Here is a 15,021-nt window from a genome sequence, read left to right on the forward strand (position 1 = left end):
CTGTGTCCTGCTGGGAGGGGCTCGGAGGGGGCTCCCTTGGGCAGGTGGTTCTGGTGCTTCTGGCTGCCCAACTCAGCTCCTGCTGGTGGGATGCACCCCAGAGATGGCATGGGTGTCACAGCCCTGGAGATGGGTGTCACATCTTCCAGACAGGTGTTTCAGCCCTGGAAATGGTGTCACAGCCCACAGATGGGTGTTGCAGCCCTAAGATGGGTGTCACAGCCCCAGAGATGAGTGTAGGCAGGGTGGTTTCCTTCCCTTTGAGTTTCTTACTGAGCTTTTCCTATCGGATGGTGTCTCCCCATCCTTGGACGTTGTCACCCAGCACAACCTCCTCCTCTTCCTCCTCAGCCCTCATTGCCCATCTGCCTCTAGCTCTCATCCCTTCTGGCATGGACTGTCTGATTTCAGGCTCTGCCAGCTCCTGGATGGAGGAACTGAGAAAGAATCCATAGGGACAGGAGCTGGGTGCCAGTGCCGTGGCAGGTAACAGTGAGGGGGTGATAGAGGCTGTAGAAGCATGAGGAGGATGAGACACCAAACAAACCCTCAGTCTGGGACAAACAGGCGAGCTGGAGCCTGAGCCACTTGCAGATATAATTTATGCATTTATTGCCAATTAATATTTTAGATTAAAACCATGTTCTGCACTGTAACATTTTAGATTAAAACTGTGTTCTGCAGTATTTTGGCTCAGTAATGCTGAATCCTGTGTCATGCTCACAGCATAAGTCAGGCTTGTGTCACCCGTGTCACTTGTCACCGACCTCTGGTGCCAGGTCTGGCTGATCTCTGCAGAATTCCCTATGTCTCCTGCCTTAATTTAAATGCAGGAGCTTTAGCTTCACTCTCCAGCTAATTTTGTATTTGTAATTCAAACCATTTCTTCCCGGTGTTTAGGCGTGAATTCTGCTTCGCAGCCACTTTATGTGTTTCCCATTCAGTTTGGGAGCAGCCAGAGCTCAATCCTGACGTGCAGCCTGGGTAGTGAGGAGGTGGGGAGCAGGTACCTTCTTCAGGATTCTTCCTTACTTCTTTCTTGAATTTTGTTAATTTGGTTTGGGAAGTGAGATAGGAATTGAATGAAGTGATTAGTAAATCTTTGATAAACCCATTATCTGGTGAAAATCACAAAGTGGCTCTTTTGATGTTGAATGGAACCAGATGTTCTTTGGGAATGTATGAATCTTCCATGAGTTTCTCTCTAGCACTAAACTCCCTGCTCAGTGCATTCCCTTTGAATTGCATCTCTTCATTTCTGCCACAGACACTTGGTTGTTTATTAAATGCAAATAGGAATTTGCGTAAATGACTTGCCAAACCCCAGATTTCCTTTAGCAGCCTCAGATGGGCATTTGTGCTCCTGAGATGATACCTCTGCTTGGAAAGGCTGTGGGAGCCTGTGGAACCCAGGCCATGCCCTGAGCCAGGTGTCAGTGGTGCCCACGGGATGGTGCCGTGGCTCCTGAGGACACGTCACACCTCACGAGGTTTGCCTAATGAAACTTCGCTGGTTGTGAATCACACAGAGAGCCTCAGAGGGTGAGGAGGAAACTTTAATGGAAAAAGTTTTTGTTGATGCTCTTTCAGGTAGTTTGTCCTCTTCTGCCTTGAGTAATTGTTGGTGACACTGAGTTTCCTGCTATTCAGATGCACCCGTGTACCTCACATTAAAATGTGTCAGGCTTTTTCCCTGGAAATTCCATCTTGGAATTCTCACACACCCTGTGAGTATCCCAGAGGGCTCTTCACAGCCACACAGTTACCTGCAGCCAGAGCAGTTAACACGACTGCAGGTCCTTAGAGCACCCCTGGCAACTGCTGTTCACTGGAGTTCGTGTCATTCCTTGCCCTGCCCTGCCTTTCCCTGCCCTGTCCTTCCTTCCTTTTACCTGCTCTCCTCTTCCCTCCCCTCCTCTCCTCTCTTTTGAGGAAAACTTTGATGGTGTTCTTTGCCTACCGTGTATTCATAGAACTCCTTCAAAAGGTGCATCTTCTTTCCACCAGTCAGCTCTTCCATGAGCATATACATATTTATGGAATGAAGCATTACCTATCTTTTATACTGTGAAAGGATTTTGTTCACTTTGGCTTCAAAGCCAGCAGTGCCAGGGTGCTGGCTCATGCCTGACAGTCGGTCCTCAAATGTGGGGCTCTCAAGATGTCTCACGGTCTGATCTCTCCTCGAGCTGTGGTGTTGTTGGTTTGTCCTCTGGTTATCCCTGTGCCTTCTGACAGCTCCTCCAGGCACTTGGTGTGTCCTGGTTTCTAATCCTTCCCCATGCCTGAGACTGTTGCTCTGTGTTTCAGGCCGTGGGTTGTGCCTGTCCTTTGGAATCTCTGCCTTCCCAGGGTTGTGGGTGACTCCTCCTTGACCTTGCCCTAGGGCTTGGTGGGCTTCTCTCCCATCAGGCTTCTGAAGTGCTGCTGGTGGAGCTCTCTGGGCATGGGACCATGTGAGCTGTCCACACCTGGGGGTCCTGCAGCCCCCAGATGTGACAGGAGGTGCAACAGGGGTTTGTTCACCTGGGTGTCTTTAGGACACTGAGGATCTTGGGAAGGATCTGCACTGCTGCCAGCCCTGGATCCTCCAGCTCCAGCAGCAGGATCCCCAAGAGGTAGAAGGAACTTGTTCCCTTGCAGCCTCCACAGAGCAATCCTCCTGTGTAGGGAGGGCTTTGGGCATCATCCCCAAGGCCACAGTGACCCAAAAGGGTGACAAATGAGTCCTTTTTGCTGCACAGGAGAGACAGAAACCCGAGAGGGTGGGAGGCCAGAAGGTTGAGACTGAAGGAGCAGGTGGACATCCGCAGGGTCTTCTTTCTTTTTTTCTCTCTCTCTCCTCAATTTTTGTGGTTTCCTCACTGTGGCAGAATAAAATTCGACCATTGTTAATGGCTTACTTTTCTGATAGAAGGGATTTTTCAGGGAAGCAGGAATCTCAGCAACATTTGGCTCCACTGGGGACAACAGAGCTTCTTCCTGGGTTCCTCCCAAAATGGGCCCTGGGGATTTTTGGGGCCAGTGTGGGGGGACTGCGGCTGGTGGAGAGCTCTGGGGCTGCTGCCAGCACTGGCTTCTTTCACTCACCATCACCCATCCTGCAGGGAGCTCAGAGGGGGAAGCTGGGGGGCTGTTCCCCAGCCCTTCCACCCCTCGGGCTGTGCAGCTGTGGTGGTTCCTAGAGCAGAGCATCAGAAAATGACCCCTCTATAACTCCTGGTTTGGAAGGAGCTGGGAATTACTCACTAGAGAAAAATTCCTGGAAAAAGGCATTGCTTGGAGCAATGGAAATCTTTTCCTTCCACTCTGTCTTTTTAAAGGAATAAATAAAAATAGTGGGAAATGTGCAAATAAACTCAGGAGTTGCTGTAGTTTGGGATTTTTTTATAGCAAATGTAGCACATTTAATAAGATGTCTGAAAATCACATTCTTTTAAGCTGAAAAACACACGGCCTGAACTGAGAACTAAAATCTTGGTCTTTAACTAGGACAGCTCCAACAAGCAGATCATGCTTAGATGACTTCAGGAATGAAAACTGGCTTGTCACAGTCTGGACGAATTGAATAAAATATTTAAACAATTTTCAACACTACTGTAATGATACAGAAAACCAGGATAATATCCAAGCAGAGAAGAATTGTTTTGGAGAGATTAAAGGATGTAAAGACTGAAGGACCTAAATCAGCCATATGCATTTCTGCCAGGATGAACCTCTGTGATGCCCAGAGGCTGCCCCATCCCTGGAATTGTTCAAATCCAGGGGCTTGGAGCAACCTGGGATGGTGGAAGGTGTCCCTGCCCATGGCAGGGGGTGGAACTGGATGAGCTTTAAGGTCCCTCCCAAACCAAACCATTCTGGGATTCACTGGTTCTGGTGAGTGCTGGGGGAACTGGGGGACCTGCCCAGATGCAAACAGCTGCCGTGGGTGTGCTGGCACCATCTGCCCATCATCCCCATGGAGGCAGCAGACAGTGCAGGGTGGCACTGAAATGTCCTCTTGGGGCTGTTGGTTGTCCTGTTGCTGCCCCATGGCTCGCTCACAGGAGTTACCCCACCCCGGGCTGGGGGGATGCCCTGGTCCTTCAGCAGCCCTGTGCCTCACGTGTGCCTCCTGACTGCTGCAGGCACTGGGGCCCAGGGCTGAGCTGCCGCGTGTCCTGCCTCTCCATGACCTGGAAGTGGTGTTGAGATCTGTCCCAAAAAGTCTTGGTTGATAATGAAGGATGTAGGAGAGAGAACACCCAAAAGCTGCTGTGCTGTGCCCTGTTGTGGGAATGAAGGGAACCAGCCTCTGCTGGAAGTGTATTTGGTGGAAGTGTGGCAGCTGAATTTGTGTTTGGGCAGCTCCTGGTTTTCCCCTCCAGTTCCAGAAACTGCAGGAGTGTGCTGTGCTTTGCTGGGCTTCTGCCTTGTGCTGACTTTCTGATGGAGCTGAACACTTAAAATGTAGGAGAAGGTCTGGTCACCCCGTAACAGGGAGGGTGTCAGCTGCCTTATTCTCATCCTTTTTCTCATCTTTGCCAGGAAAATAGCTGTTGGGAGGAAGGGGTTAAAACTGGAAGATTTGGCGAGGAGGAATACTCTCGCTCAAAGGAACCTTGCAGCTGGGAATGCTAAGAACATCAGTGTGGGAAAACTCCATTTATTATGCCTAATGCTGTTCATCCTCTGCCTGGTTTGAGAAGTAGAATTCCTGTGTAGGGTAACCCTCTCTGACAGACGTCCTGGAGCCTCCTGCTGGGCAAGAGAGAGATGATAAAAACACAGCCTTGTGATAAACTGCGTGTGCACAAAGCCCTCGGAGTTATTGGGGCAGACAGCCCTGCCTGCTGGGATGAGCCGAGCCTGGCGGAGCAGTGTCCCTGTGTGGCTGCTGGGATGAGCCGAGCCTGGCGGAGCAGTGTCCCTGTGTGGCTGCTGGGATGAGCCGAGCCTGGCGGAGCAGTGTCCCTGTGTGGCTGCTGGGATGAGCCGAGCCTGGCGGAGCAGTGTCCCTGTGTGGCTGCTGGGATGAGCCGAGCCTGGTGGAGCAGTGTCCCTGTGTGGCTGCTGGGATGAGCCGAGCCTGGCGGAGCAGTGTCCCTGTGTGGCTGCTGGGATGAGCCGAGCCTGGTGGAGCACTGTCCCCGTGTGTCGCTGCCGCCCAGCACTGCTAGCGAGGTACTGAAATGAATCCACTCTTCGCATTTCCGCCGTGGTTTGGTGTCACCCTGGTTACCTGTGTGTGTTGGTTCACACAACAGCCCATCGTGGCTTGCCAAGGAACAGCTCGTTCCATGGGAGACATGCGTGTGTGGCCAGGCTCCAGCAGCAGAGGTTCTCCAGCACCGCCAGCCATTCCTCTTCTCCCTGCAGTGAGGAGGACGGCCTGTGCCAAGGATTTCCAGGTGTTCGGGCTCTTACAGCATTTTGCCTGAAGGAATATTTTTGGAAGCAAAGCCCCTGTTGCTGTTAAGTAGCACAGGGACAGGGGCAAACAGGGGACAGGGAATGTGCACCCTGGAGCTGCACCAGGCAGCCAGACACAAACCTTGCCAAAACCATGCTCAGGCCAAGTCTGCAACTAATCAGCGACTTTGGAGAAACAACAACATTAAACTAGTTTGTGTGACTTTTCCCCCTTGTGACTTTTCCCCAGGACAGCTTTGATTTACAGGAGAATTAGCGTCACTCCCCGGTCCTCAGGTTGTCTGCAGGAGCAGGAGCATTTGGTCACATTCCTGGGTAGCAGAGGCCAAAGAGTGAGGCGTTGGGAGGAGGTGAGTGGGACCCCAGGTCGCTCTGTTGGCAGGTGACAGAGCAAGTTTTACCCGCAGCCATTTCTGTCCCTCTCATTTCTTCACTTGAGATGTACCCCAGAAAGGCAGGAGCTCTGCAGGCTTGCGTGTGTGTGTCAGGAGAAGCTGAGGTCTCCACCATGGTTGAGGATGTGCTTCAGTTGTGTCCCCGGCATCTGCAGGGTTGTGCCACAGGGACAGGGCAGTGCTGGGGACAGTCCCAGACCTGGCAGCAGTGTGACTGTGCAAAGCCTGGCCATGTGCCATGTCCAGAGGGCTGAGCGAGGCTGGAGATGGCCCCGGACCTGGCGGCAGTGGGACTGTGTGAAGCTCTGGCTGTGTGCTGTGTCCAGAGGGCTGAGCTCCAGGAATGTGCTGAGCTTCAGAGAGAATTATGTCAGTGCAGCTGGAGCCTTGGGCTCCCCAGGAAGTGCCTCAGGCAGAGCAGGACCCTGTGGGCAGAGCTGCTGCACCGTGGGGTGCCCCACAGGAGTGTGGGTATGAGTGGCACCTCACCATGAGCGAGGCGGCTGCACGGCAGATCCAGAGTGTGCTTTTAGCTCATGTGCTGGGACAAGCAACAGGTTTGCTCCCCAAAATCAGGCAGGTTCAGACGATGCTGGTTGGCTCAGCCCAAGAGAAGATGCTCCAGAAGAGCCGACAGGACACAAATCCAGAATGTGCTGAGTCGGCAGCAGCACGTGCAGCGGCTGCAAATCCCACACTTACTCGGGTTTTTCTGCTTTATTTTTTCTCTTCTCAATTTAAATTCCCAAGGAGACACAAGACACAGTAAATGCTGATGCAGCCTGTGCTGGAATGCTTTGTGGAGGAGCATGGATCCCACCTGCCTGCCTCTGCTGCCCAACCTCGCCCAACTGCTGCCTCCAGTCCCTGCCCAACCCAGCACAGCTGCTGCTATGGGCTCTGGATGGTTCCTTCCTGCTTTCATCCCGTTTACAAATTGGAGCATGGCCACTGAAATGGTGGATTTACCCCACCGTAAGCAGGATCCAGCCCTAGGTCTCACCAGGCTGGGATTACCCTGTGCTTTCTGTGAGGTGAAGGGGATGCGCTGGGGGCACCCCCAGGCTGGGCACTGGGAGCCCTGGCTGTGACAAACCTACCCCTGTGTCACCTGCATCCTCAGCCCTGCTCCCCATAGGGAGCTTCCTTCCAGAGCTGCTTCCCAACTGAAGGTGAGCATAGATGGAGACAGTCAGGGTTGAAATCTAATAGATCACCAGGGATTAAACCTGATGAATGGATTTGGAGCTGCTCTTCTATTGCTCGGACTGATCAGGGGACAAGGGCCATGTCACCCTCAGGTGTGTGTTGGTCGAGTGCATCCCCATATCCCCATCCCCTCCGTGCCGGGGGGTCACTGCCAGCTCCCCTTTGCCTGGCTCAGGCTCTGGCTCTTGACTCTTCAGCACCACCAGAGTCCTCCCAGCCCCATGCCATGCAGAGCTGCTTGGTTTCTAGGTCAGCTCTGCCAGTGGGGCGACAGCAGCCCCAAATGCTGGCAGAGGTTTCAGCTCTTGCTCAGTCTGTTTTGCTCCAAAGCGACTTAAAATGCATTCGTGTCACACGCAGCAGCTCAGGCCTGTCTCTTTGTCACTTGTCCCACTGTCTAGGGACATTCTCCGAGGGAAGCCCAGTAGCTGACTGGTTTTGCATATTTTTCCCTGAAGTTTTTTTTTCTTGGTGGTGGGAACTGATTCTAAACACAGAATTGTGAAATCACAGAATGGTTTGGGTTAAAAGAGACCTTAAGCTCATCCTGTTCCACACCTCTTCCTGGGCAGGGACTCCTTCCACTGTCCCAGGCTGCTCCAAGCCCCGTCCAGCCTGGCCTTGGGCACTGCCAGGGATCCAGGGGCAGCCACAGCTGCTCTGGGCACCCTGTGCCAGGGCCTCCCCACCCTCACAGGGGAGAATTTCTTCCACATATCTAACCCAAATTTTCCCTCTTCCAGTCTGGATCACCTGGCTGTGCCGCTGCCAGGGCTGGTGGTGGGCAGTGCCGTGTTCAGCCCTCTGTGCAGCCTGTGGGAAGGGGAGGTGGGAGTGGGAGCAGTGCCGGGCTCGGGACCTGCTGTGGCCACTGAGAGGAGCCTGATCTGTGCAGTGCTGTCAGTGCCTTGGAAGTGTCCAGGGCCAGGTTGGACAGGGCTTGGAGGAACCTGGGATAGTGGAAGATGTCCCTGCCCATGGCAGGGGTTGTATGAGATGAGCTTTATGGTCCCTTCCAACCTATTCTGTGATTTTAGTTTGGCAGCGCAGAGGCAGCTGCCAGTGGAGTGAGAGGATGCTGCACTAACCCCACTATCACTGTCCTGCTCCAAAATCCCCTCAGAGCAGATGGGGTTGGGCTGACCCTGGGGGGCAGGGGGGCTACCTGCAGGTCACCCTGTCCAGCTGCTGCTTCCCCAGAAAGCTGCCCCAGCATTCCTGAGACAAACTACATCAATTCCATCATCCTCACAGAGCCAGTGGGTGCCTGGGGCAGGAGCTCAGTGCAGAGCAGCATTTTGGCTGGGAACAGGGACACGGGTGGAGGTTCCCAGGGCTCCAGTGCAATTACAGCTGCCTCATGCTATCAACAATTTTGTGGTTTTAAAAAATGAGCAGCTCCCTCAGGAGCTCTGTGGCAGACTCCTGATGCCCTGGGCAATGTCCTGGCGACATCTGGCTTCCCTGTGCTGCTCCAAAGCTAGTCAGAGGGCAGCCTGCAGCAGTCCTGCCCTGTGCTGGGACCTGGCAGCGCATCCTCAGCCCCGAGGGCTTGACTGTGCGTCCTCAGCCTGGCAGCAATCCCAGACGGCCGCTGCAGGTGCTCGTCCCCTGCCCTGTCCAGGTGGGGCTGGTGCATGGTGGTGGCTTCCAGGAACTGGTTTTCCTGCTGCTTTGGCATCCAGGGTGCATTTTGGAGTGGGTTTGACTTGGTGCCTGTGTGCCTGCACGTGGGTTGGTGGATGCACACGTGATTTGTGTTTGTGCCGTGCAGGAGGATCAGGGCAGGGATTCGCCTCCATTATTGGAAGTGATTATAGATGAACAGGGGCACTGAGAAAAGCCCTGAGTAAATCACTGTGAGTATCACTCTCCAGTCTTGGCTGCCTTCCCGTGAAGATAAATGCAGAAACCTGTCTGTGATAAGGCAGAGCCAAAGGACACCCTCTGTGCTGTCGTGCCAGGCTGAGTTCCTCGCCCTTCAGAGCAGCGCTGAGGGACAGCAGCATCAACCAGCAGCCACCCACAACCCCTGCATTCCTGTCCCTAGGGCTTTCCCAGCTCCAGGGTTCTCCAGGTCCTCTCGTCCCACACGCACAGGTTCATGCTGCTGGAGGAAATCCGAGGCTTATGTGGCCCAAACCCCTGGGGACTTGGACCCCCTCAGCCTCAGGCCTGTGTGATGTGTGGGGACCCTGTTCTTTGGCCACCTGCATGGGGCTCAGAGCCTGCTCTGCTCCATCTCTCAGCTGGTTAAAGCCACAAGGCTGATGGCTTTTCCCAGTGTGAACCAGCTTCCAGACTGGTGGATGGGCTGGGGACCGGCCATGGAGAGCAGCTCTGGCCAGGCGCAGGCAACGCTGTGTTTGATGAAGCACAGGGACCAGGAGGACACCACGTATTTATAGTTCCTGAAGTTGTCTTGAGCCTGGAGCCTTGATGCCTTCTTCAAACACAGAAATCCATGTTTAGATCAACTGCTTGTTTGGTATTTGGAGAAAAAGGAAAATCGAGTTGTTGCCTGTTGTGCCCGTAACTGAACAAACACGAGCATTGGTGCTCGCAGGTCAGTGCTGTCTGACTGCTCTCCTCTGGCTGGGTGGGAGGGGATTTAGTGTGCATCTGGTCACTGGCAGGTAAAGAGTGCACGTGCTGAGCTGCTCTGTTGGAGTTGTGGGAGGATTTGATCCTGTGGGTCTCGGGATGGGGGAGGTTCAGCCCCTGCCCCACGGTGCCCATGTCCAGGCACTTCCCCCTCTGGTCCTGCTGTCCATGGGTGACCCAGCCCCTTCTCCCCATGGCCCTTTTTCTCACTTCTTTCCCCATTTGTAGAGAAATCACCTATTTGTATTTCAGGACAGAAGGTGGAGGTTTGGGTAAATGACAGGCATTTTATAAGCAATTAAAACCCAACCTCTGTAATTGCTGTAATTTATATACACCTACAAAATAACCAGGTGGTGTGATCCAGGCTTCAAGCCCATTTTATTTGTTTCAGCATGTCAAACAGACGGAAATGTTCCATCTGTGTTTTCCTGGGATGCAGAGGGGTTGGCAGCAAGAGTCCGTGGGTGCCCCGAGTGGCAGGGGAGGAGCAAAGGGCTGTGGAAGCATCAGTGACACCAGTGAAGTGCCACCACTTGCCTCAGCATCGCCCCAGAGGATCTGTGATGAAGGGATTGATGCTTGGGGCAGGGTTTATGTGTGTTTATGGATGGAAGGAGTGATGCCATCCCCGAGACAACTTGGGATGCTGCAAATGGGGTTTGGGCACAAAGCTGTGTGCTTCAAAGCTGTACCCCCGGCCCCCACCCTGCCCTCCATCACACCCTGGAAGATTAAAGCAGAGTGGTGCGAGTTCAAAGCTGCAACCTCAGTGCAGCCACGCTGGTGACGAAGGAGGTAATTAGCAAGTGAAATGTTCGTTGCTGTAGTGAAATGATGTTTATAATATTGGGCTGTGAGGAGAGGGGGGCGGGAGCAGCTGGCTTTGCCATTATCCATACAGCCCCACTCTGCGAACCCTTCCGGCATAACGAAGGCTCCCTGGGTTTTATTCTGTATCTCCAGCCTGTTCCTGTGTTCTGTCTCACTTGCCTTTGGCCAGCAATTTTCAGAGTTGCAAACGAGCTCAGAGTATTTTAGGAGCCAGTGGTTTTTCAGGAATGAGTGCTCTGCCTGTGCTCCGTGCCTGTGATTCACGTTCTCCTGGCTCAGTAGCCCCCAATTACCCATCTGTGCGGAGGGGGGCTGTGTTTATGGGTCTGCTGGAATCAGATCAAAGCCTCAGACTGCAGTTCCTACCTGCAGATAAATGAACCACCTCAGGGACCCTCTTCCAGCCCTGGAGTTTAAAATATTAATAGGATATCATTTCCTGACAAGTGCTGCAACAGGTAGCGAGTGCTTTGTTGTAAAGCATTCCTGGTAGCAGAGCACGTGGAGCTGGCAGTGCTGTGTCACTGAAGTTGTTAACAGCCACAAACTGTGTTCCCCCCATGGCCACAGATATCGATATCCCCTCAAATGGGGTTTTCATTCGCGCTTCACTGGATCCCCTCCTCCCAGAACGTTGCAGCCTGTGGGCACCAAAGCAGGCCCAGGGATCCCCATCCTGCTCAGGTCATGCTCTGCTGGCAGAGATCTGCTGCCCATGATCCACTGGTCATGACCTCCTGGTCAAGATCTGCTGGCTGGGATCCACTGCCCATGATCCACTGCTCATGATCTTCTGGCTGTGATCTGCTGGCTGAGGTCTGCTCTGGTGAGCAAAGGGCAGCGTGGCTGGGGACTGAAGCCAGCACAGTGCAGCTGAGCTCTCCCTGCCTGTGCCATCGTTGCTCCAGCTGAGGTGGTTGGCAGAGGAGACATCCCTCTCCCATGGCTCATCAGGCTCTTGTTCATCTCCCTCACCCTGTGCAGAATAAAATTGGTGATGAAAATAGCCAAAATTTGCTCTCCAAAGGAGTGGCAAAGGGCAGACACCCACACTGTCCTCTCCAGCTGGTGACACCACAGGGTCACCGCGGTGCTGGGCTCGGTGTCTCCCCCATGGCAAAGCTCCCTGGCATGGGCAGGAGCTGCCAAGGACCCCCAGAGCCTTCGCCCAAAGTTGTTCCAGTGTCCCTCCCTCAGGCAGTGTGCTGGGTGGCAGAGGGTCTCGGTTGCTGGCAGGGGACTGGGGACACTCCAGCTTTGCTGACCTCTGTATTTTTCTTCTTTCTCCCATTTCTGGACCTGCAGCAAACCCTGGAGACAAATCTCACCAACCTGGTTAAACGCAACAGCGAACTGGAAAACCAGATGGCCAAGCTGATACAGATCTGCCAGCAAGTGGAGGTGGGTGAGGGCCAGGAGGGGGCTGGGGGAGGTGCCCGGGGCAGCTCCCAGCGCAAGGGAGGCAATGCGTGGATCACCCCAGAGTCCTTTCCTGGGGGCTGCCCTGGGAGCAGAGTGAGTGTAGGGGGTAGTCCCAAGCAGTGGAGGACACAGGGGTGGTTCCCAGGGGTCTGAAGGAGTTGGCATGATTGGGAGCTACTGAGAAGAGGCGTGGGCTGCTGAGCTGGCTCCAGGCAGGAGGGCCTGCCCACTGCTCTGTGCTGGGGGCAGCAGATCCTTCTGGTGGAAGACAGTGACACGAGCATGGAAACAGGTCTCAGCCGGGTGACACTGAGCCTGTAACAAGGCTCATCAACTGGGTGACACTGAGCCTGCAGAGAGGCCTCAGCTGGGTGACACCGAGCATGCAGCAGTTCCTTGAACCACCTTGCCCCAGGAGTAAACCCCAGGCTGCTGCCAGGATCGAAGCCATGGATTCAGAGGGAAGATTGCCAGTGCCTGAGAGAGTGCAACAGTTGTTTTACTTCACCCTCGGGCACCCCAGGCCTTGTGGGGGATGCAAGTCCTGTGCCTCCCCTGCACCTCCCCCAAGCCATCCCATGGGCCCAGCAGGATGCAGGAATGCTGTGGTGGGATGTGGGGGTGTTGCCTCAGGATGCTGCGAGTGAGATGGATGGATGCTGTGGTGCAGTGCTGTGGCAGGATGCAGGGATGCTGCAGCGGGATGCAGGGATGCTGCAGCAGGATGCAGGGATGCTGTAGCGGGATGCAGGGATGCTGTAGCGGGATGCAGGGATGCTGCAGCAGGATGCAGGGATGCTGCAGCAGGACAAGGGGTGCTGCCTGTGCTGGCTGGAGCCGTTTGCCCAAGCAAAGCATCTGGGATGCATTTGCAGCTTGTCCTTCACCACCTGCATCTCAGAGCAGCCGGGGCTTTGGGGCCCTGAAGGTGCTTAAATCCCCACGGTTCCTGCAGGCAGCATCAGCGCTTTGTTCTTCACTCCCTCAATGATGTCCTGATGATCTGGCAGGGGGAAGTGAGTGCAGAAGCCCTTTCTGTGAGTGCCAGCGGGGCCAAGTGTGCCGCCAGCAGCTGGCAGCCAGTGTCAAAATGTGCAAAGAGAAGGAGGAGGGGGCTGAGATGCTCTGAACTTCCAGCCAAAATAAGGAGCAGAAAAATCCCACTTGGCTCTGCAGCACTGCTGGCCTTCTGTGCCAATGCTCTGTGTCACTGGTGTTGTCCTGCTTCTCTCTGCCTGTGCATCTCCCTGCAGCAGGAATGGCTTTGTTGGAACTGTCTCTCCTGGGCTTCCTTTTCCCCAGGGCTCAGTGGGCTTGGAGTGAGTCTGGGAAAACAGATAGCAAATGGATGCTTGGCAGAGAGAGAAGGAGCCAGGGTGCCCTTGCAGAGTTCTGGTGACAGTCACCAGCCCTTGCTGCTCTGATGGGCCATGCTTTGGCTCTGAGAACCCACCAGGGATGGAGCAGGGATGTGGCTGGATGTCCTTCCAAACCTCTTCCTTTGAATCCAGCTCCAATGTCTTAATGACCTGACGTAGGATAAATTGAAAGATACTTGGTATTTCTGTCTGATCCTCGGAGTCTGAGACCTCTAAGCTGTCGTTTTTGACAGAATTTGGGAGTTTTCAGCTTTGTCAGACACTCTGCTTAAAATAACAGTTCCAAATAACATTTCTCAGCTATGCTGAATGTGCAGCCGGGCCCTCGGAGGCACCTTCGCAGAGAGCACAGTAAACTGTGAGGCAGAAAATATCTGTGCTCCCCATCAATCTGATTCCAGGGAATTTTGCTTTTGAGCTATTTGTGGACATGGCACACAGGCAGGCACATGCAATCCCCAGGTACTCTGCCCCTCAGACACGCTCACTGTAAATCTCATGGCGTGTCCAGAGAATGGTGCCACCAACACCTCGAGGGACAGGGGTTCACCCCGGACAAGGGCACTGCAAGCGTCCTCAAGGCACTGGGCCTGTGCTGCTCCTCAAAGTGACTCTGCTGCATGGGGAGCTGCACTGAGAGATGTTGGAATGGCCAAATCCTGTGGCAGTAAGGGAAATGTGGACCAAGGAGAGCAGATAACGACCCTGTGGAGAAGCTGAGTTTGTAACACAGAGATGGTACCAGCCCAATGTCCCCATTGTGGGGAGAGCAGAAGCTGCACGTGCGCCATGGGGCTGAGGCCTCTGTGTCACAGCAGCCTCCGTGTGAGCTCCTGGTGTCCCCAGGGCACAGCTGCTACACAGCCAAAAACCTGTTGAGGATCGTGGAGGTGGGATGGGGTCCTCTGCTCCCTCCCCGAGCTGCCGGGGCGCTGAGGAGGAGGTTTGCCGGTGTATGAGTCAGGCTGTGGGCTGAGATGCTGTTTCACATCCCCATGAGCTGCAGGACAAGCTTTTCCCAGAGCTGAGTTTATTCCAGGACTGTTGTCCCTAGCACATTCTCTCCCAGCACTGAGGTGGGTGAAGTGTTTTTCCCTCCCTTGTTACAACTAAAAGCTGCCCAGCTTTCCTGCAGCCACAGCACCTGCTGAGTCTTCACCCCCAAACCCAGCATTCACCTGGGAACTGGTTTATCTCTGCGGAGTGGTTTGGCCAATGTCCAGGTGGTGTTGAGCCAGGGATTTGCCCGTGGAGCACTGCTGGTCTGCAGTACCCTCTCCAAGCTCTGCTGGCCCTTTGGGGGAACCCCAGCCTCGAAAATGCTCCTTTTTGGGCAGAAGGCAACTGGGAAAGGGACTGTGGTGTCCTCTGCAACTTTACCTGCCTTCAGCCCCCAAAACATGAACGTGATTGAGGGCAGATTACTTGCCTTGGGCAGGTTTTCAGATTTAGGCTGTGGATGTCTACAGATTTACATTGTCCTGTAGCCATCCTGGAAGGGGAACCCTCCAGGCTGGGCTGTGGGACAGCAGCTGAGGTGCCAACCTCCCCTCCTGTCCCTTGGCCCAACATTTCCTTCCCACCACAGCAGCTCTGCCACAGCAGCTCTGCCACAGCAGCACTGCCACAGCAGCTCTGCCACAGCAGCTCTGCCACAGCAGCACTGCCACAGCAGCTCTGCCACAGCAGCTCTGCCACAGCAGCTCTGCCACAGCAGCAGTGCCACAGCAGCTTGCTGCAGGCTCCAGACCCTGGGGCCGTTC

At 54.4% G+C, this 15,021-nt stretch overlaps 1 protein-coding gene across 2 annotated transcripts in view; it reads left to right on the top strand.

The window, feature by feature from the left end:
* MID2 (midline 2) overlaps positions 1-15,021 on the top strand; it is a 64,355-nt gene that overhangs the window by 34,665 nt on the left and 14,669 nt on the right. For both annotated transcript variants that reach the window (XM_082289665.1, XM_082289666.1), the window contains exon 3: positions 11,763-11,858. In XM_082289665.1, the coding sequence (XP_082145791.1) occupies positions 11,763-11,858 (96 nt within the window). The remainder of the gene's footprint in view (positions 1-11,762; positions 11,859-15,021) is intronic.

This window comes from Coloeus monedula, assembly GCF_965178545.1.
Source record: "Coloeus monedula genome assembly, chromosome: 12".
Taxonomy (NCBI): domain Eukaryota; kingdom Metazoa; phylum Chordata; class Aves; order Passeriformes; family Corvidae; genus Coloeus; species Coloeus monedula.